Genomic DNA, 21,323 nt, shown 5'->3' on the forward strand with positions numbered 1-21,323 from the left:
AAATATTTCTAAAATGAGGGGATATAAATGCATTTGTTTTAGAAAATTTCAAGGAAATTATATCTTCGGTGACACTCGCGTTCCCTCCATTCCTGATGTGCGTAGGCATTTACAGAATGTAGAATGCAGACAATGAGTTACGTTCTTATCACGTGCCAACATCGAACGGAGAGAAGTGGTAGACCGCAACGCGCATTTATAACGCTTTCCCGTCTCGCCTTTTGCCTTCCGCCGTAAGATATCGGTTAATTTTGTGTGGATAATGTAATAAAACCGAATAATATAAAAACCTATTACACTCTCTTCTCATATTTTTATATTTATAAAATTTTTATATTTATAAAATTCTGTTTATAGATATGGCAAATGGCATCTTATCAATTTTGCAGCAGGGCGATACTACGATTTTCAAATTATTTCTTTATAAATATTTCATGACGTAACACAAATTTTAAATAAAAGACATTACTATAAATTTAAATTGTTTAATAAAGTCCACTAGATTCTTCCAAATGCTAGATTTGCAAATGTATTGAAAAAATTGAATAGCTTTTATAAAATAAACATTTTTTACTTGCATAATATTTCTATTTTTTTATCAATAAAAATTGCAATAAGAAGAATATGATCAAATATTTTGTTAAAATATTAAATTATTAGATATTATATAAACACTAAATAAATAATTTATTTTAAATGCATAATTCATGACTTGGCTTATCGACAGATTGCCAACTGTTTACAATATAAAAGCATTATCAAAGAGAAATTTTAAAAGAATTCCTCAGCTTACCAATAAAATTCCTTGAAAATTCTCTAATTTTTTTAGGTAACAAAAATTCCTGAAGAGAATTTCAGGTTGTTGTCAAAGTTATTCCAGGGCACAGAATTCTATAAAAGTGATTATTAAAAAAAATAATCTGCTTGAATAATAAGATGCCTCAGATAAAACAGAAAATCACGATAATATAAGTAAAATGGCATTAAAATGATGAGAACATAATTACAATAATTCACTTTTCGACTATAATTCGATCATTTTCTTGTCATTTTGATGTACTTTGACATTATCGTGACTTTCTGTTCTACCTGAGATAACATTTGAAATCTGCAATATAATTATTGTCGTCAAATCAAAATATTTGACAAACAAATCAATATTAATAATTAGAAGGTTTTTTATTTTATCGATGTGAAATATGTATATCATTGTATAGATAAATCTTTAACTGACGAATCTCAAATAAAATTAGTAGGATTATCGATAAGAATTAATAGGAGAAAATCGATCAAGTTAATTTTCCCACAACAATTTCTCGCAAGGCTTATTTGTAGCCTCGCCCATATAGGCCAATGATGCATTTCTGTTTAAGTCGCGATGAGATTCGATCGTGCCTTAATAAGTTATTCAAGGATCGACCTTTTCCCCTCGGTACGATAGTATAGTCTATACAAGTGCGCACAGTCTACAATTGCGTTCTGGCCGACGAAGTTCCGGTTGATACGATAATAATGGATCGGCGAAAGTAATGAGCTCATATATCATTAAACAATGTCCTCTCTTATATACCGACTGACTGGCGCGACGTGCTTCAATCCAATTTTTGATAGACATGATCTCCGTCTTCTTCCTCGCGTGGATCCTAAATTCAGTTGATTCAGTCTTCAATGACTTTCCATCGTTGATGTCTACCAATGCCTCGATGGGTACGAATAATTTTCTTTATTAAAAAAAAAAAAAAAAATTTATATGGCGTATATGGTATATTAACAAGAAAAAAATTTTTCCTTCGGTCCAGCGGTCGTTATCGAGAAAAATCTCTTTGATAATAAAACCGTGTATCGCGAGGTTGTTCGAAACATTTACAACTTGATCGCGAACATCACGAGAGAAGAGATGCATATGGCTGACATCGACGTGCACATCTTTCGTGACACCAAGATAGATAGTTTTCGAGGTAAGAGTGCGAATGCACGTCACAGATAAATTTCAAAGATAATTATTATTACATCGTCTACTTTATAATATGTTCACTGTACCTTGAGTATCATGCGAAAAAATTGGTTTTTTCTAATAGGAAAACATCTTGCGAAAGAAAAAATGTTTTTTTTTCCATTAAAATAAATTTGATTTTTTATCATTGATTTTATCTTTTTTTTTAATATAATATTGTTTTTCTTATTCATAATTTTTTGATAATATAATAAAAACATAAAGTTTTTCTTTTTTAAAAGTAATTTTAATAGATTAATGAAACTTTTGCGACAAATTATATCAAACACGACATGACTAAATAATTTTCAGTTAGATGCATAATAAAAATTTTTAATATGCATTTAATTGAAAATTATACTCAAATTGTGCTGTATTTTTATTTTAACCATATAAATCTCATTAATCCATTAAAATTATTTTCAAAGAAATACAAAAAAATTAAAGCATTAATTTTTAGTTTATGAGACATTTGTATTTATGAATTGCAAATTGGCAGAAGCCGAATGTAAGAGAGTTTGGTACTCTTTGATGATAGTAAAGCTTATATGTATAAATATATAAATATTATATATTATATATAATATAAATATATATGAAAAAAAATATTTAATTTTTTATTTACATCTCTAATTATGAGTTATAAATCTATTATATTTCAGAATATTTTATGATCCTGTTTGAATAATAAATATTACACGTGATACGATCAATACATAATCTCACATTATATTAGGTAATCAAAATAACTCTCCTTGTAAAGTTTGCCACACGAATAAGATGATCTCTAATTGAAATAAGAGATTATAATAATAAATAAGAGATTATTGAAGAAAAAAATTCATTACATTTGTTAAACACAGTTAAAAATAAGATATTATAATAAAATCGAAGCAAAGTTATCGCTACTGGGTTTAATATACGCTTTTCTCATATAAAAAGAAATTTTTTTAATCGCTCCTTTGAAAAATTAAATTCTGGATGTTTTATTTTGGGCACAGATCTTAAAATGAAAAAATCTTTTACATCAATCTAATAATATTTCTCCGTGTTTAACATATGTTAAATATATGTGTAAAGATTATACGGTGCTTCTATCCGTGGCAACCTGTTCTCAAACATGGAGTCTACACAATGCAGCGCGTAAGGACGACATCGTGCATTTAGCGATAACAGGTACGTATAAGATTTGTCCGTAAAAAAAAAAAGAGTGCGTAAAAAATTTTTCTTCCGCTCACAAGGTCAAATATATATTCATCTACAATTACAACCGGTGACTAAGACACACGTTACTCGCAAATACTATTATCTCGCTATTTTAGTTGCGTTATCTACTATCTCATTCGCCACAGAGAGATTCTGTTACGTCAGCGTGATACGTTTTGCCTGACTCAATTGCTTATTACATAGAAATCTCAATGCCGTGTGCTTTATTAAATAACACAAAATAGCAAAAGATGAAACTGTCAAATATCATTCGTTTTATATTCGAAGAGCAAGATTGTCCACGATTACTCGAAGGTGTGAGCGTACCTTTGATACCACCAGGCAAAGAACTGTCTCAGATTTTCTTCGATATCAGGATGGCTGACGCCTTGCTCTGGAATAACATCAACGTATTACACGATGATACTTTCGGTGACAATTTAATAATTAATCCATCTTTCTCTTCTACATTACTCTCTTCTTTTACATATCATTTCTCAGCATCTCCCCTAAAATCTTCTCATTGATGCATTGTAGATAGAGACACGATCGACCAAGTCACAAAAGCTATATCGAGCTTACTGCCAAACAAGAGATTCAATCTGGTCTCCAGGTCACTATTTGAGTTTAAACATGCTAATTCTGATCGTAACAGGAGATATTACATAAAAGAGATGCTTGAGAATTTTCACGTGAACGAATTGGGAAAATGCTTCCTCGTAATCGTCACGATAGACACAGCGGCCGACGTTATGGAAGCTGTAAGAAAGACGTGCATAAAGTCTTATTTGATACTTAAATGCCTATTTAAATTATTCAATACAAAAAATAAAATAAAGGTGTCCAAAATTTACATGACTATTTAAATTATTCGGTATACAAATAAATTAAAATGTTCCAAAATTTATTTTGAACGTAAAGTCATCTCTAATATAAAATCTTACAAATTATATGTAACATACTTCAAATATATGTGATATTTATTTACAATGAAAGCCTTATACATTATGGATGTAATTTATTTTTGTATTATTTAGGCAAAGATGTTAAATATGGTTCAGCCTGACAGTCAATGGTTATATGTCATTACTGATACTGTAATAGGAAACTCTACAAATATTACTAGTTTCATCAGCCTATTGTCAGAAGGTAGTAACGTGGCTTACATTTATAACGCGACGGACAACAGCACATATTGCAATGTAATCTATCCAATTATTCTTGCTTGATTATGTGTACATATTTCAATTGTCCAAAATAAAATTGTGATTTAAATAGTCAATGAATAATTATCGAAGATGTAGATTGATTAATAAAAAGATAATCTTTTCTAAAAAAAATGTCATTTTTCTCTCTTTTTTTTCGATTTTGAAGAAAATATTTTTTTTCCAGAACAATTTAATGTGTTATGTCCAAGAATTAATTACGGCTTTGTCTAATGCTTTACAATTATCGTTGATGACCGAAATAGAATTATACAATCACGTAACCAATGAGGAATTCGAAATCATCCGATTGAACAAGCGCGAAAGACGTCGAGAGATTCTTAAACTTATCAAGGTTCGTATATTCATGACTATTTGATAACGCTTAGAAATATGGATGACATCAACATAATATCTCGTAATTAATAGTTTTTTGAATGAACAATTTATATACACATAGATTATTCGTGGAATTTGAGTGAAGAACTTAAAATTATCTTATTTAATGTTGTCCATGATAGTTTTAATTAGAGATATTTTATTTTTTCGCTTTTATCTAAAAACAACACATTGTGTTATTTAAGTCATTACATAGAGATTTTCTCAAACAATTTTTAATCGGAACATTTTTCTAGTTCTATTATTTAAAAAATTAACTGAGTGTATATACACTCAAACCACATTGTGTATTTTTAAGAAAAAAATGGGTCAAAAAGAAAAACATCAAGAATTATATTTCTATCATCGATGATCATTCTGGTCGAAAGCACTCAAAAAAATAATCTTGCAATTTCAACAAAAATTTTCTAGGTGTAAAAAATTAACTGAAACAGATAAATTATTAGCAAATACTGTGATACTGCGTATATTTTGCACTTAATCAATTTAAATGACAGAGACAGAATTTATATCTGTACTATTAGTGTAATTTCGATAGAAAATTTTTCTGTGATGCCTATCTCTAAGGCCTATTGTCAAGGACAATTATATTTGTGATTAATATTTGACAATGGGATCTAAATTTTCTAGAGGTATTGCTAGAATATTACTGCTATAAATTCTATAGGTGACAAATGATATTCTAACAGATACAAAAAGTAGCGATAAATTTTAATTCAGACATCTAGAAAAAAATCTATCTACATTAGCAAAATATTTTTTGAACTGAGCTCTATTATATGGCTCCATATATTCGCGCAACGATTTTTTTCGCAGACAAAACTTGTCCAAGATACTTACTCCACGGGCGGCATTTGCGGTAGATGTCTATTTTGGCGTTTCGCCTCGGCCATAACGTGGGGCAGCTTCTTCGTTCACGGCAAGAGCTCGGCGCATTTGATAGATTCAGGAACGTGGACTCCCACTCTCGGTATGAATCTGACAGACGTCATCTTTCCGCATATTGTGCACGGATTTCGAGGGATCAACTTACCGATCGCTACATATCACGTAGGTATAAAGATGATGACATAAGCCTTCCCCGATAATGACATAAAGTTCGCGTCCTTTTTCAGAATCCACCGTGGCAGATCATCTCGTTAACAAATTCTGGTAAAAAAGAATACGGCGGACTGATTTTCGATATCGTCAAATATCTGGCGAGAAAATTGAACTTTACCTACTCTGTGTTCAGCCCAGCGAGCAATCGGACCATCATGTTTACTCAGAACACGACTAATGTCAATATGGTAAGTTTATGTAACGATACTTATGTTTCATCAAACGCTAGCCTTCACTATGATGATGGAAAATCTAAAATATAGAAAAATGATATATAAAAATATGATTATGCATACAAGTGTTTATTTCATGTATGAGATGCTCGAGATAATATTAACCGCTGTAACTTGAATTTAACTGTAGATTCTGTGCTTTCTGACGAGTGTCAAACATATTCGAAGGTATAAAATTAAGTTAGAAAAATGGCGAGTAAGAGCAAACGCTGTAATTGGTGCGCAAAATTTGATTCTAACAATAAGTGACAAATTAATCTATTATACTAAGGTTTCGGTCAATTTTATGATCTTCTCCAGCGCAAAAGTACAAAATCAGATGAGAAAAAGCGCGGGGTTTTTAAGCCATATAACTGTACATTAACTTATCATTAAATGACACCAGTAAATAGTTATACGAAAGTTTTAGGAAAAGTTAAACATCATTATTTAGTCAATCGATAAAATTAAACATGAAATTTGATTATAAGAAATTGTTGAATAGATGTGTTCTTCCTTTGGTTAGTAGACCAAGAAGTGACACAGGTTGACTCGTCAAATTAAAAATAAAAATAATAGGTTGGAAACCTGTATTGAAATAATTAAAAATCAACTCACAATTTTGCTAATTAATAAAAAAAATTTTAGAAGAAATAATTTGTTAAATTGTAACTTATATAATTGATCCAAAATTTCTTAACTATAAAGAGTCAATTATATCTTTAAAATCATGAATAATAACAAACAATGTCTTTCAGATTCGTTAGATTTTCGGCAATTTATGTATAATGTTTAGATAAGTAGAGTTTAAACATTCTGTGTCTGTTTGCAAATTTATACTGTTTATTTGTCTTTTAATGAATATCATCTCTGAGTGACCTCAATCTTTTGTTATAAAAACTTTCTCTATCCAAAATTTTCACATCTTCCCAATCAAAATCATGATTATGCTCGAATCTATGGGTAGTAATAACTAAATTATTTTTCTTGTTTAATATATTAGATTTATGTTCCGAAATTCTTGTTTTTAGTTTCCTCCCCGTTTATCCCACGTATGAAGCTGTGCAATTTTTACAGTTAATTTTATAGACTTAATTCGATTGTGAGGATGGAGATACAAGGTCTTTGTGTATCTACTTTGATAAAATTATTTAATTTATGTATGCTATAATACGACAGTGTGACATTAATATTCCTAACTAACATTCATGTTTGAAGGTATTAACATCAACGACGAGAGATATGTCACCAGAAATAATAAATATGGTCACTGAGAACAAGGTCTTCCTTGCAGCCTGCGCTTATACTGTAAACAATCGTGGAAAGGGTGACATTAATTTCACCCTACCGATCTTTATGCAGACGTACAGTTTTCTGACCGCGAAGCCGAATCAACTCTCTAGAGCGTTGCTGTTCACCGCGCCTTTCGCTAAGGAGGTATAATTTATGCTAGACTACTCTACATTTGTAATAAACAAAGTTTGTATAACAAACACATAAATGCAGTGCAATAAACACTCAAAAAATTGCATTAAAATTGTTTAAAAATTATATGCTAAGGTGAAAAAAATAATATAAATTTCCCGTGAAATAGTAACATTACATAAAAATAAATATAATAATGTGTGTTACTTTAAACATAAATAAAGAATGATATAAACGTGGTATTTTTATAAAATCACGTTCTTTACAAATTCTTAATATATTTAAATATATTTAAATTATATGCTAAGGTGAAAGAAATAATATAAATTTACCGTGAAATAGTAACATTACATAAAAATAAATATAATAATGTGTGTTACTTTAAACATAAATAAAGAATGATATAAACGTGTTATTTTTATAAAATCACGTTCTTTACAAATTCTTAATATATTTAAATATATTTAAATTATATGCTAAGGTGAAAGAAATAATATAAATTTACCGTGAAATAGTGACATTACATAAAAATAAATATAATAATGTGTGTTACTTTAAACATAAATAAAGAATAATATAAACATGGTATTTTTATAAAATCACGTTCTTTATAAATTCTTAATATATTTAAATATATTTAAATTATATGCTAAGGTGAAAGAAATAATATTTACTCTAAAATAGTAAGATATTACATAGAAATAAATATAATAATGTTACTTTACATATAAACTGAGAATGATATAAATGTAGTATTTTTATAAAATCACGTTCTTTATTTGTAAAAAAAAATTTTTTTAATTTATCGCGAGATTACAAGTCGAGATCAGATAGCAGTTACCCATCGAACGGCCTATGAATTGTTTTCCAGCACTCGGTTACTCGATCTATTTCACGCGCTTGTAACAAGCGCATGCTTCTAAGTGGGTTAGTTTTGTTTGCAGACATGGGCCTGCCTCGCAGCATCCATTATTATAATGGGCCCGAGCTTATACCTGATTCACAAGTACAGTCCGAGCAGCGTAAAGACGTCGGGACTCAACTCCTCCTGGCAATGTGTGTGGTACATCTACGGTGCCCTTCTTCAGCAAGGTAATACTTCATTTTATTCTGTATTATATGACCCAAGTTTCTTTTCAATCTGAAGATTTTATTATAAATTATTTTATCCTTTCACGGGACATTTTTTCTCGACATTTTTGTCGAAGAAAGAAAACTTGTATTTATTTAAAATTAAAAAAATTATATTTTCTCGAGGGAGAAAAAACAAAGCGTACACGAATGATTTTAGGGGGAATGTACTTACCCTATTCCGATAGCGCTCGCTTGCTGGTCGGTATCTGGTGGTTGGTCGTGATGATCTTGGTAGCGACTTACTCCGGAAGTTTGGTCGCATTTCTGACATTCCCAAATATGGACACCGCCATTCTGACCATAGACGCTCTCCTCGCTAATAAGAACTCACTAACCTGGAGCTTCCCTAATGGCAGTTATCTGGCGGAGTATCTAAAAAATGCAGAGGAGAAGAAGTATCATATTCTGCTGAAGCGAGCTAAGATTCATAACGCGTCGCAAGAAGAGGAAATTATCGAGAAAGTAAAGGCGGGAAAGCACGCCTTGATCGACTGGAGAAGCACATTGAGGTAATCTTATAACTTTAAATTAAAGTCCTGTGAATAACTTATAATGTACTTACGCATTCTTGGAAAAAACTCTCTCTTTTTCGAGATGAAAAGTAATATTGTATATATAAGTATAAAAAATTTACCAATTCTATGTTAGACTATAAATGGCTTTTTGAAGAATTTATACATTTTTAAACAAAGATTGAATACATATAAAAGTTTTTCTTTTTATTTAAATATTTTATTTCCATATCAATATCTAGAACAAATTAGCGATAAAAATGACGACAATGACACGATTTGTCCAAACAGATTTTTGATGAGAAACAATTTGTTAATAACTGGAGAATGCTCCTTTTCTTTGAGCACTGACGAATTTATGGCCGAACCTATAGCGATGATCATTGCACGAGACAGCCCTTATATAAATATCATCAATACAGAGTAACTTAATTTTAATTTATTTTATTATAGAAAATTAAATTTGTGACGTAGCACACATAAATTTTATATGTATAGTTTCACAATTTTTGAATTTTTTCGCAAATAATTTTATCATAAATTTTTATAATGTCAAAAAATATCAATATAAATTTAGTCGCATACCTTGATAATAATTACCTAGCGAATCTCTATTAATTTGCATCAACTTTGTTGAACATCCAGATTACATCGCATGCACGAGTCTGGATTGATGAATAAATGGATAACAGAACAAATACCGATGAAAGACAAATGTTCAGACATCTTTGCCAATCAAGCCGTAGAAGAACGTAAAGTAAACGTGGCGGATATGCAGGGCATATTTTTCGTGCTTTTTATGGGTAACGTACATTTCTTTTCCTCACGAGCGTACATTCCAAGAGTATAATAATAACACGCGAGAGGATACAATTCCTTTATCTCGCTCTTTTCAGGCGTGACTAGCTCGATATTTCTTCTGTGCTGCGAGTTTTACTGGCACAAACGTCAAGTAGCGAAGCGACGCAAATTGATTCAACCTTTTCTCTCCTGAGTTCGATCCACAACATCGGAATTAGATTAAACGCTATTCATCTCCTTCAAAGCAGCCTTACCTTCGTTTGTAGAACCTCTGTAATGTATTTCGATAATAATTATTATCGGTTATCCTAGAGTTAAAATTACAGGGATCGTTCTCGTATAGTAATTCTTATGCGATGATCATATCTTAATCATGTAAACTGTATTTGCGATATTTTTTTTTTGTTACAGATTTCTCTATATAGGGGAGATGAAGCGCATTAGAGAAAACACTCTTCGTAAATAAATAAATATCTATAAAAACACACATTTTTTTATTAATAAAGTTGTGCAAGTTTTATTCTCAATGAGAGAAGTGATTCATCAGACGTATTTACGCAATGTAGAAACAACAAGAGAAATAGATTTTTCAAAAAATACAAATAATAAAAATATACAATTACATGTAAATTCTACATCTGTCATTACATCTAAAGTAATTATATTAAAGTATATCGTAAGTGCTCAAAACCGAATGCTGGTTCTAAATTTATACACTCTTTCGAAAGAGCACACATGCTAGAAAATAAAAAATGTGCAGTTTTGATTCTTTTTTGTATAATTACATTCGATTGACAGATTCATCTCTCTTATCGCTCGCGAACGGATATCGTTAATTTACGACTTGGAGCGAATCGGACATCAAGCATCATCATCGACTTCGTCCCTTGAAATTGTTCCGATTCGACATGCACGCTCGGTGAGCAATATGATGTTAATTAAATATCACGATATGAAGCAGAAGACAACAACACGATAACTCCGTACTGATAATGATAATGATATATCGGGTCTAGACCCGATAGAGAAACGGAAACGAGCGATAGAGATGAGAAGAGGATCGCATGGCGTTAATTGCTCGTGAACTATGCCCTCTCTTTCGAGGTATTCTACAAAATAAAAAAATCCAAAAAAGTAGCAGCTAATTCCTTATTATACAATTACGTTCGATTGACAGATTCATTTCTCTTATCGCTCGCAAACGGATGTGATTAGAGATTTAAGACTTGGAGCGAATCGCGCATCATCGTCCATTTATTTTTTTGGAAATCGTTTCGATTCGACATGCATGCTCGGCGAACGACAGGATATTAATTAAATATAACTATGTTATATCGATATATAATGATAATAATCGGTTTAGAGCGAAGCAGAAACGAGCGATGAGGAGATGAGGAGAGAATCCCACGGCGTAAAATGGCTCGGCGAAATAATCTTGCATTGTTAGCGCGGCGGATCCCGGATTCCACACATTAAGCAACCACCCGTGGCGGCGGGTAAAAGTCACCGTGGCATTATTACATAACGCTCTAACTCGCGGAGATCCTCCCACTTTGGGTCAGTCGAAAGCGGATCCTCGCTTTGCCTTCACCGCGCCTTCGTGCCGCTATCTGTAATACTACCGTTATCGGATGCGCGATATCCGCATATTTTCCAAGATTCGTGATCTGCGAGGATCGCGGCTGATCGCCGATCGGTCAAAGGAGAGAGAGGAGAGAGAGCTCGGCTCATCCGATTAACAATGTCGCGAACAGGGTCGACGTACCAGCGACGAATTCGTAAATATTCGTATATGTTATTACGAAATATTATTCACAAGAATCTTTAATTAAATTAATATTTAATAGTTTATTAATTTAATTACCTTTAATTAATAGTTAATTAAATGAATATGTAATTAATTAAATTAATATTTTATCTAATTAAAATTTATATAGTCAAATGTGAACGCACGTGCTTTTAATATTTATCGAAGCAATTAAATATAATAATAATTTCTTTTATTTTTTTATTTTAATCAACAGTAGAGCTTAAACTTGATATTGGAATAATCTTTCCACTTTATATAGAGTATATTAAATTATGTAATAATGTCCTTCGGCCGGTCATTCACTGGTATATATTTATCCTACGCATAGACATACATATATAACATGAGTATTATTATTAGATTGCGTGAATCGAAAGAAAATAGCGTGCATAAATCATAAATCAATTGATATACGTGACGGACGTACTTGTACCCATATATAAACATATATAAGCATGGATAAGCATATAATGAATGTAACACATATACACGTACACGCAAACACATACAGAGAGCTTATGGCATGCTTAGGATCCTCTTCGTGACGAAACGCTAGAAGATAGCAGCTTCTGAAAGAATACAGAGAGGAGAAGAGCAGCGACAAGAGGAGGGAAGGAGAATTGGTTGAGGGGGGAAGCTATGTGCGCAATTTAACGGGGATTACGATCTTAGCCACTTAGGAAGTCGCGGTAATAATCGGCGGGCCCGAAGAGCGGGCCTCGCTCGTGCGAGCCGGGCCTCCTCCGGCGCGGCGCGTCTCGAGACCTCAGGGCCTCGAGCGGGCCTTAATCGAACCTCGGGGCCTCGGCGGCCGCTAGTCTAGCGTACCAAGCCAGTTCCGACGTGGAGCGCGAACGACTAAGGCTAATCCTGATAGAACCCGGCGCCGAGGCACTCCCGGCGTGCAAGGTAGCAGCGACCGGAAGAACGCCATGGGAAAGCCATTGCACTGGATCATAGTATTGCAGCGTACGTATAAGGTCGTTCCGATTCCATTTAGCGTCTTGGATAACTTTGACAAAGCTCCGGCTTCCTAGTCCTCGACGAACTTTGAGAATTGTAGTCCTTTATCGGAATAATGAAAATGAAAAAGATATATATTATTGCACTGATGAAAAAAATATTCCTTTATAATTTTATTAGGATTTTTGTTTTTAATAATTGCATTTTAGAGAGATTAGAATGAAAAAAGATTACATTGAATAAAAGGATAATTGATAAGAAGTGCGTTATTCGGAGGAAGGCTTCAATTGTAATACTAATTTTTTTATATGTAATACATATGTATAATTAATAATTAAAATATATATATATATATATATATATATATATATATAATATATAATTATAATGATTAGACAATATGTAATTAACCCTCAAACTGAACACGTGGGTCTTTCGTGTCCGTGCCATTTTTAATCTATTGTTTTAAAAAAATATTAATAAAATCTCGAGGTTGAAAACTTATCCTTATAACATAAAGGATAATTTAAACAGTTTATTCAGTGCACAGTGCTGGCGAATTTAAATCTGAAGCCGACACAAATCACCCACGTATTCGCTTTATGTATATTAAATAAGAAAGGGTGAATAAGGAAATTTTTTAAAAATATTGTTTTTTGCCGTTAATCGTTTTTTGTAAAAATAAGTTATAAATTTACAATAATAATCTCCCTAAAAAAGAAACAAATTGCTTTAATTTCTATCATGTTCATTTATTTTCATGCTAAAAGTATCTTTTGTTAATGATAACGAGCAATAAACAGGCTTGTATGTATTAATCAATTTTTATACTGTAGATTGTAATGTAAATTACATTTTGTCTTCACTTTTCTTTCAAATAAATTACCTAACAATTAAAAAAAAATTTCTCCTCAGAGAAAACACATTTTTTTATACCTGAAAATTACCCATTTTCGAGCATTCAAATAATTATATTTTTTTAAAGCCGTGGACATATAGTTTTTTTTTTCGTAAACTTTGAACTTTGAACTAAAAATTGCTGGAAGCCTTTTTGTTCAAAATTATTTTTTCAAATTTTTATTAACTTTTATGTAAAACATCTATGTTTCCAAATCTTGATCTAACAAACAACAAAAATATAGTATATTTAAAAATATTTTTTCTTTAACTCTACTACATAAACTTTTAGTTTAAACTTAAAAGAGAATTTTTTAAGTAATTTTAGAGTACATAGAAAAATTAATTCGGACTCCAGTTACCCACGCGTTCAGGATTACGGTGCCAAAAAAAACGTGTTTTCAATTTTTGAGGGTTAATACATAATAATATAAATAAATTCTAAATTTTTTGACTGTGCTGTTATGTTGCAGCAGTGTCGTTTGCGTTCGCTTATAGGTATGATCCTTGGTATCGCGCAGACACGCAACGTCCGGTCGACGTGCTCACCGACGTTGTCAACGATCTCGGGGTGAAGATTCTTCAGCAATATTCGACGCACGGAAACGTGGCGTTCTCACCCACGGGAGTCGCCTTCGTATTGGCAGCGCTCTACGAAGGATCCGCCGGTAGGGGATGTCAACAGATCGTTGAAGCTATAGGATTACCTTCCCGTGATGTTACCAGGATCGGTCTCAGAGATATCCACCGCCGATTGAGAGTAAGACCCCCTCCCCCCCCTGAGAGCGATGCAAATATTTAAAAGAAAGACACTTCAATTTTTCACACGTCTCTCGAATTTTCTTTGCAGTTTAATATTTTGTTCAATATTAAATATATGACAAATAAGATAGATAAATAAAGCTAATAATTTTGCTGCAAACTCTTTTAATTAGAGTATAATTTTAATTAGAATATAGTTCCACTTATTTATAAAATTATATCGATTTCAAGAGTTACCTCAATGCCGATGGCTTCCTGGGTGGATTGACTCTAAGCAGGGAGAACACCAGACTCCGTCCCGAGTATGAAGACATCCTGAGGTTTTACGGCTTCGATCTGTCGAGTATCGAGCAAGAAGCGAACGTTACCGTCAATACGGGAGATTCTTCGGGTACAACCAACTTCGAACTTCCAACCTCTACTGTTGGTTCAACGATCCCAATGGATTCCAGAAATGAACCGGACACGACGACGACGTTAACCATTACAACTCTTCCCTCGGAAACAACGATCGCAGCGGACGCTGTTCAACAAAACGTCACGATGGACGTAATCGACGTGCAATCGAGTACAGTCACGAGTACCGAACCAGCTGTTCCAAGCACGTCGACGTCGACGGCGAGTTCCTTACCTGCGGTTACTTTCGGCGAAAGTACTCAGCCAGCATCAACGACAGTCATCGCGGACAGTCAAACGAATCCGATCACGGTTCTTGTCGCGAACGATCAGAGTTCGACGGTCGCCGCCGTGGATGCTGGGATAGAAACTGTCGCGAATACCATCGTTCCTAATGCAGTTACAGAGAATGCAGAGAATGCAAATTCTAATGCGAATGTTCAAGTACCGCATGGCCTAGATACGACAACGGCTGCTGATGCCGGTGCGATGGGGGACGAGATACCGACAAATATTTCGCCGACTACGATTGTCGTCGACGCGACGCCTGTTAATAACACGTTTGTCACCGATGCAAATACCGTTACCTCGAATTCGTTAATTCCCGCGATATCGACGTCTTTAACCAGCGCTACAAACTTAACTACTTCGAGTTCCGTTATCGAAATCATGACAGATAACAGTGTTTTTTCCCAATCGAATGTGACATCGATGGACGCTCCACCAGCCAGAAATACTTCAGAGATAATTAGTCCTACGCGTGATGTCACAATGACGCCAATCATCAATGATGACGACGCTACAGCGTCTGTTCCGACGACGACGATATCATCTATGCAAGCGATAAGCACGACGGCTTCGAGCGATCTCGTCGGAAATTCGAATGACTCCGCGATCACCGATTCTATGAATAATCAGACGATCTCATCGTTGAAGGAGAATGCTGTTTCGATGAAGAAAGAATCGGGACCAGATTTGAAAGTTATAATGAACGATGGTACCGTTAAAGATGAGTCGCCGAGTCTACGCGAACGCAAAGCGAGAAGTCCACGTGGATACTTCTCTAGCTATCCAGGTATGATCGAGGATCATCACGCTTTTAATCGATTAAGTTAGTAAATAAATTATGTAATTCCGAAATATATATACAATTTTTACGTTTTAATAGAGAGAAAAACATAAAACTACACTCAAAAAAATGATCTTGCAACTTGAACAAAAATTTTCTAAGTGTAAAAAATTAACTGAAACAGATAAATTATTAGCAAATACTGTGATACTGCATATATTTTGCAATTAATCAATTTAAATGACAGAGATAGAATTTATATCTGTACCATTAGTGTAATTTAGACAGAAAATGTTTCTGTGACGCCTATCTTTAAGGCCTATTATCAAGGACAATTATATTTGTGATTAATATTTGGCAATGGAATCTAAATTTTCTAGAGATATTGTTAGAATATTGCTGCTATAAATTCTATACGTGACAAAGAATATTCTAACAGATACAAAACGTAGCGATAAATTTGAATTGAAACATCTAGAAATCTATCTAGATTAGCAAAATATTTTTTTAAGGGTATGCTAAAAATTATGTAAAGTTTGTAAAATATTTATTGCACTTGTGACATTTGGGATGGAAAACCTTTTCTCTTTTGTGTTCTCCATCTGAAACATCTAGAAATCTATCTAGATTAGCAAAATATTTTTTTGAGTGTATGCTAAAAATTATGTAAAGTTTGTAAAATATTTATTGCACTTGTGACATTTGGGATAGAAAATCTTCTCTCTTTTGTGTTCTCCAACTCGGAATTCTGTTATCTTTTAGATGAAGGTATCTGGATGCAAAACCTGGAGATTTGGAAATCGTATAGCACGGTAAACCCGGGCGAATCCCCCGCTGAAGATTCTTCAGCGGAGATATCGTTTCTGGTGAACGGTTGCGATGTTTCCTCGGTATCGGCCTCGAGATACATCGCCGTGCTGCCTTTCGCGTACTTCCCATCGTTGCACGCTGTCGCGCTCGAGTTTCCTCTAGATGTAAGTCTAAATAAAGTTTCAATTCATCTATCTCACTCTATTTGAAATTTGAAAAAGAAATTCAGTTAAATTTAATTTCTTTAATCATTCATTTCGAATTTTTCTTGAAAAATGTAAACACTTTCTTCCACGACTCTAATCATAATTTGCAGCTCAAATTATACATGACACTTGTATTCTGCACAAGCAGAGGAAAAATCTATTTATATAAATGTCCCTTTAAGCGCAACTTATTTTGATAAATTAGATATAAACTGTTGTCGAATAAAGTTGTCTCGCAAAAGTATAGGTGTATAATAAATCTTGTTCTCTTAATATTTTCGAGGATCCCCGGTACAACATTATACTTCTCATGCCGACGGATAAAACGGACACGCACCGTCTGGCGAGAGATCTCAGCGGGAAGTCATTGAGATTGTTGAGGAAGCGATTACAGCCTACTTGGGTCAGGGCCACGATACCTTCGTTCATGCTACGCGGTTTCGTCACGCTGACGTCATTTCTGCAAAGGGTAAGCAGAGAATAATACGTCATACTTTTCGACGTCGATGTCAAATGAAAGCAAATTGCAATCAGCTGATCGCGCGTAGCAATGTCACGTGTAGTTTCCTGCAGTTTCAGCGGTGTTTTTTTTTTTTTTTTTTTTTTTTCAAAGACTTATTTCAAAATTTCATCACTAACTGTTCATAACAAATTATAAAAATATAAAATAATTTTATATATAATTATAAATTTTTCAATTTGATTTTCGTTCATTTATTTTCGAAATATTTCTTCAAAGTATCTGTATGGAAAATAAGAATTTTTTGCTTTGTATTCACTTTCTTCCTTGATAGTTGGGAATCGTGGACGTGTTCGAGCCGAGATTGGCCGATCTATCGCCCATGACATCCGACCTTGGTGTATACGCCCGGGACGTGCAACAGAGTATAGGGGTCAATATAAGGAATTACATGAAACCCGACCGTACCCATTCTCGTGAGTCGTCTAATGTCGTTCCACCTCGAAGGGACTATTATCGATATCTGCCTCCAGGTTCTCTCTTACTTTTGCTTTTCATGCACTATCGCGCACTATCTCCTTTCAATTATCCCGGTAACGGTAAACGTTTCCAAACGTAATGTAATCGTAATGTATCCTTCGTTCCTTAATGCATCCTGAATTTAAGGAAGAAGTCTACGGATCATCTATGTCAAAAGTTAATACATCTAATATATTTCAAAATTCATGAATTACAAGATATTATTAACAAGTCTTTTAAAATATAAAATTTATAATTATTTTGTTAAAGATTTTAAAGCTCCGTAGAATTAAAATTCATTTTTATTTTCATGGATTTTTATACAGTCACTATAACATTTTCATGAAACAATCACTATAAAAAATATTTATTTTTGGATTAATTCTAGATAACATTTAATTATAATAAGATAATATTTATTTTTTTGATTAAATTATATTCTACTTAAATGTATTAATTTTTTACATAGATGTAAAGCAAAGATTTGCCTTGTAGAATTAAATTTTTCATTTTCATGAATTTTCATGTAAAGTTTTTATGAAATCATAAAAAAGGAAGTTCTATATTAGATAATATTTCATTCTTTTAAGATTAAATTTTATTCTACTTACATTCTAAATTATATTCTACCCACTGGAATGTAGTAAGTTTTTACATAGATGATCGGTAGAATTCTTCCTTAAGAGTCCAATTCATGTAATTTCGCGCGTATAATTTCCAGCATCCTCTCTGTTTTCTTTTCTTTTTCCACAGTATAATACTTTATTTCTTAATTACATATTGTATTTCTTCTCGCTATCCCCGAGAGTTGCTTCCTCTCGCTTGTAAATGTGATGATACAGTACAGTAATCGGATAAGAACCGCGTATCCGTTCATTAATCACAAGTTTACGAGTTTTTATATTTTCGATAGCTATATAATTCACGATAATTTATTATTCATTATTATTTCGTTCCGTGAATCCTGACATTACTTTACATCGATACGATCATTGCCGTACAATCTGGGATAAACTTTTTACGCGATTTATTGCTTTACGCGATCACATGCGCGAGGCGTGACAGTATTAATTTATCTCTAACGTTCGAAAAATTCGTCCTGTCTCGGATGCAGACGCGTGAGCGGATGTTAATCGCATTAAATACGTACATGTGATTTAAGTTGTTGGGGGACCAACAGCGGACGCAAATAACGATTCGCCTCGACTCTCAAGTCTCCGCGCGCGCGCGCGCGCGCGCGGAGGTAATGTTCCAAGAGGTAATCACGTTGACGCAATATCCGGTATTAACGGGTGAAATTGCAAAGACCCGCCGCGCGGCCCCAATGCTCTCCAGAAACGTGCGCATAATTTGTAAACGACGGCGCGACGACATTGTACTACTTGTGAACACGCGTCCGATGATGACAGGCGGCCGGCGGTTGCTCACTACACTGGATGCTTGGTTTCTTTCTTTCTTTCTTTCTCTTTTTCTCTTTTTCTCTTTTTCTCTTTTTTTCTTTTTTTACTTGCGCTCGCTGGTTCTCTCTCTCTCTCTCTCTCTTTCTTTTTTGCGTTCCGCTAAATCTTCATTACTTACATTAACGCTGCTTATTCTTAATAACCGCTTCCATGCTTCAAAATATTACTGAGACTACCATGCGTTGCCAAAATTATATGGAAACGCGCTTCCGAGTCTTATTTAAAATTGCGAAACTGCCGAGGACAAAGGTTGAGTCAAGCAATTAAGCTAATCAAGTCTCGTGATAATTGTGCCAAGCACGGATCATTATCTCTTCAGAGTGTCATATTAAAATTACGAATAACTGCAATTTCATAGTCGCTGCTTCGGGAAAGATAAAAATTGACAGTTTAGCTAGATGCTTTTCTGTAAGGATATTTTTTTTGATTTTTGTAAAGTAAATTATCAAAGATTGATGGTGTTTTTCTACAACTTCGCGAAATGCAAATGCACTCTGCATTCGCGAGGACGCGAGCCTCGAGGACACACGTAGTGTGTCAGGCAACATCTATTTTCTCGCCGTCATGAATAAAATTATCGATTACTCTTAGAAATATTCTCAGTATTGTTGTTCAGTTTACGGAATTTTAATTGCTGATATCCGGCTTGAGGCCGCAAAGGAAGTCAATAAAAAGACCTTGCGCCATCTCTTTTTATATTCATCGAGGATTTCTGAATCGTTCTACTATTGTAAACATTTTTACGGAAAATTGTTCATTTTGATTTTTTTTTTTTTTTTTTTATATTACGTTCATATTTTTTTTCTCTTTAATATAAATAAAATATTATAGAAAATGTTTAGACAAAAATTACTTTCTCTCTAAACATTTTTTGTTTATTATTCTTTAAATTTATTATTTCTTCCAATTTATTATTTTTTAAATAAAACTGTAGGTTCTGACAATTATTTAAAAATTTTTGCAACTATAAAAATCTATAATAATTTTTTTTTGTCTTGATTTTAGAAAAAATAAAAAAGTTTTTTGTCTTACAAATTCACACTCATATTAATTCTCTTTATCTCTCCTTTCTCTCTCTCTCTCTCTCTCTATATATATATATATATATATATATATATATATATATATATATATATACATACCTTTTATATAAAATTTTCCATTAGTTTAAACATTTTCCTTTCAATGTAAACATTCTCCTTTGCACTGCGTAGCACAAACAATAAGGTTTGTATTATGCGTGATCAAAATATTGCATTACTTCTATTAAAAAATTGTAAAGAAAATTGTACAAATTTCATAAATTGCAGATTTTTTTTAAGAGTATTTCTTCAAAATTCTACTCTACTAAATTCGTGTTGATTCTACTCTGAAATGCGCATAATTTATTATTTTATCTTCTATAATATGTAAAATATAAGATATATTTTAAAAAAATATTACTAATATTATGTATGATTAAAAAATGGCGTTCTGCAAGTTTATTTAATAATAATAAGTTTATATAATTTTCTTTTAGGTAACGGTCTGTTCGAGAGAGCCGGACCTGTATCTTTTACAGCTTTACATCCCTTTCTTTATTTTATTGTCGATGCCGAGACCTCGGTGAGTCTAATCGCCGGTCGAGTGGAGGATCCGCTTAATTCAAGAATACTGTAGACGTGTATAATTTACGATATATTCTAAGATTTTTAAATAAACACTCGTTTATTTGGCGATACTTATAAATAGCTATACCTTATAATGTATAGACTTCTTCTTCTTCAGCTCGCACACAACTATTACCAAGTACACGCAATTAACATTGTGCTCTGTACAGATTCCTACTTGTAAATAAAGAAGTATAAAGATAATAAAGGCAGTGTAATTTGAAATGTGCTAGATTGAGCATTTGGAAGAACGTTCCGAGTTATCTCGCCCCGTCGAGTAGAAGGGCGATATCTTATACATCTTTTTTACTAATCGACATATCTATCATACGTT

The 21,323-nt window shown here is 33.0% G+C and overlaps 1 protein-coding gene across 6 annotated transcripts; it reads left to right on the plus strand.

Moving 5' to 3' along the window:
* Positions 1-1,451: 1,451 nt before the first annotated feature.
* Positions 1,452-20,999, plus strand: Ir93a (Ionotropic receptor 93a). Of its 6 annotated transcripts, XM_072886752.1 has the most exons (18): positions 1,452-1,707; positions 1,800-1,958; positions 3,074-3,169; positions 3,488-3,631; positions 3,737-3,960; positions 4,237-4,401; positions 4,592-4,759; positions 5,620-5,853; positions 5,919-6,092; positions 7,335-7,553; positions 8,486-8,633; positions 8,833-9,184; positions 9,479-9,610; positions 9,833-9,990; positions 10,084-10,261; positions 10,400-11,766; positions 12,330-12,778; positions 14,132-14,229. In XM_072886752.1, the coding sequence occupies exons 1-15, from the start codon at positions 1,614-1,616 to the stop codon at positions 10,179-10,181; spliced, it is 2,565 nt and encodes an 854-aa protein (XP_072742853.1). In that variant the 5' UTR covers positions 1,452-1,613; the 3' UTR covers positions 10,182-10,261; positions 10,400-11,766; positions 12,330-12,778; positions 14,132-14,229. The 6 variants fall into 6 exon arrangements, with proteins under 6 accessions (XP_072742853.1, XP_072742863.1, XP_072742897.1 ...); XM_072886762.1 differs by lacking the exons at positions 1,452-1,707; positions 1,800-1,958; positions 3,074-3,169; ... (9 more) ...; positions 9,479-9,610; positions 9,833-9,990 and adding exons at positions 14,652-15,891; positions 16,648-16,859; positions 17,185-17,370; positions 17,696-17,894; positions 20,860-20,999 and having other exon boundaries at positions 10,154-11,766; positions 12,330-12,767; positions 14,132-14,418; XM_072886796.1 differs by lacking the exons at positions 1,452-1,707; positions 1,800-1,958; positions 3,074-3,169; ... (9 more) ...; positions 9,479-9,610; positions 9,833-9,990 and adding exons at positions 14,652-15,891; positions 16,648-16,859; positions 17,185-17,370; positions 17,696-17,837; positions 20,860-20,999 and having other exon boundaries at positions 10,154-11,766; positions 12,330-12,767; positions 14,132-14,418.
* Positions 21,000-21,323: the final 324 nt, after the last annotated feature.

This window comes from Anoplolepis gracilipes, chromosome 1, assembly GCF_047496725.1.
Source record: "Anoplolepis gracilipes chromosome 1, ASM4749672v1, whole genome shotgun sequence".
Lineage (NCBI taxonomy): Eukaryota > Metazoa > Arthropoda > Insecta > Hymenoptera > Formicidae > Anoplolepis > Anoplolepis gracilipes.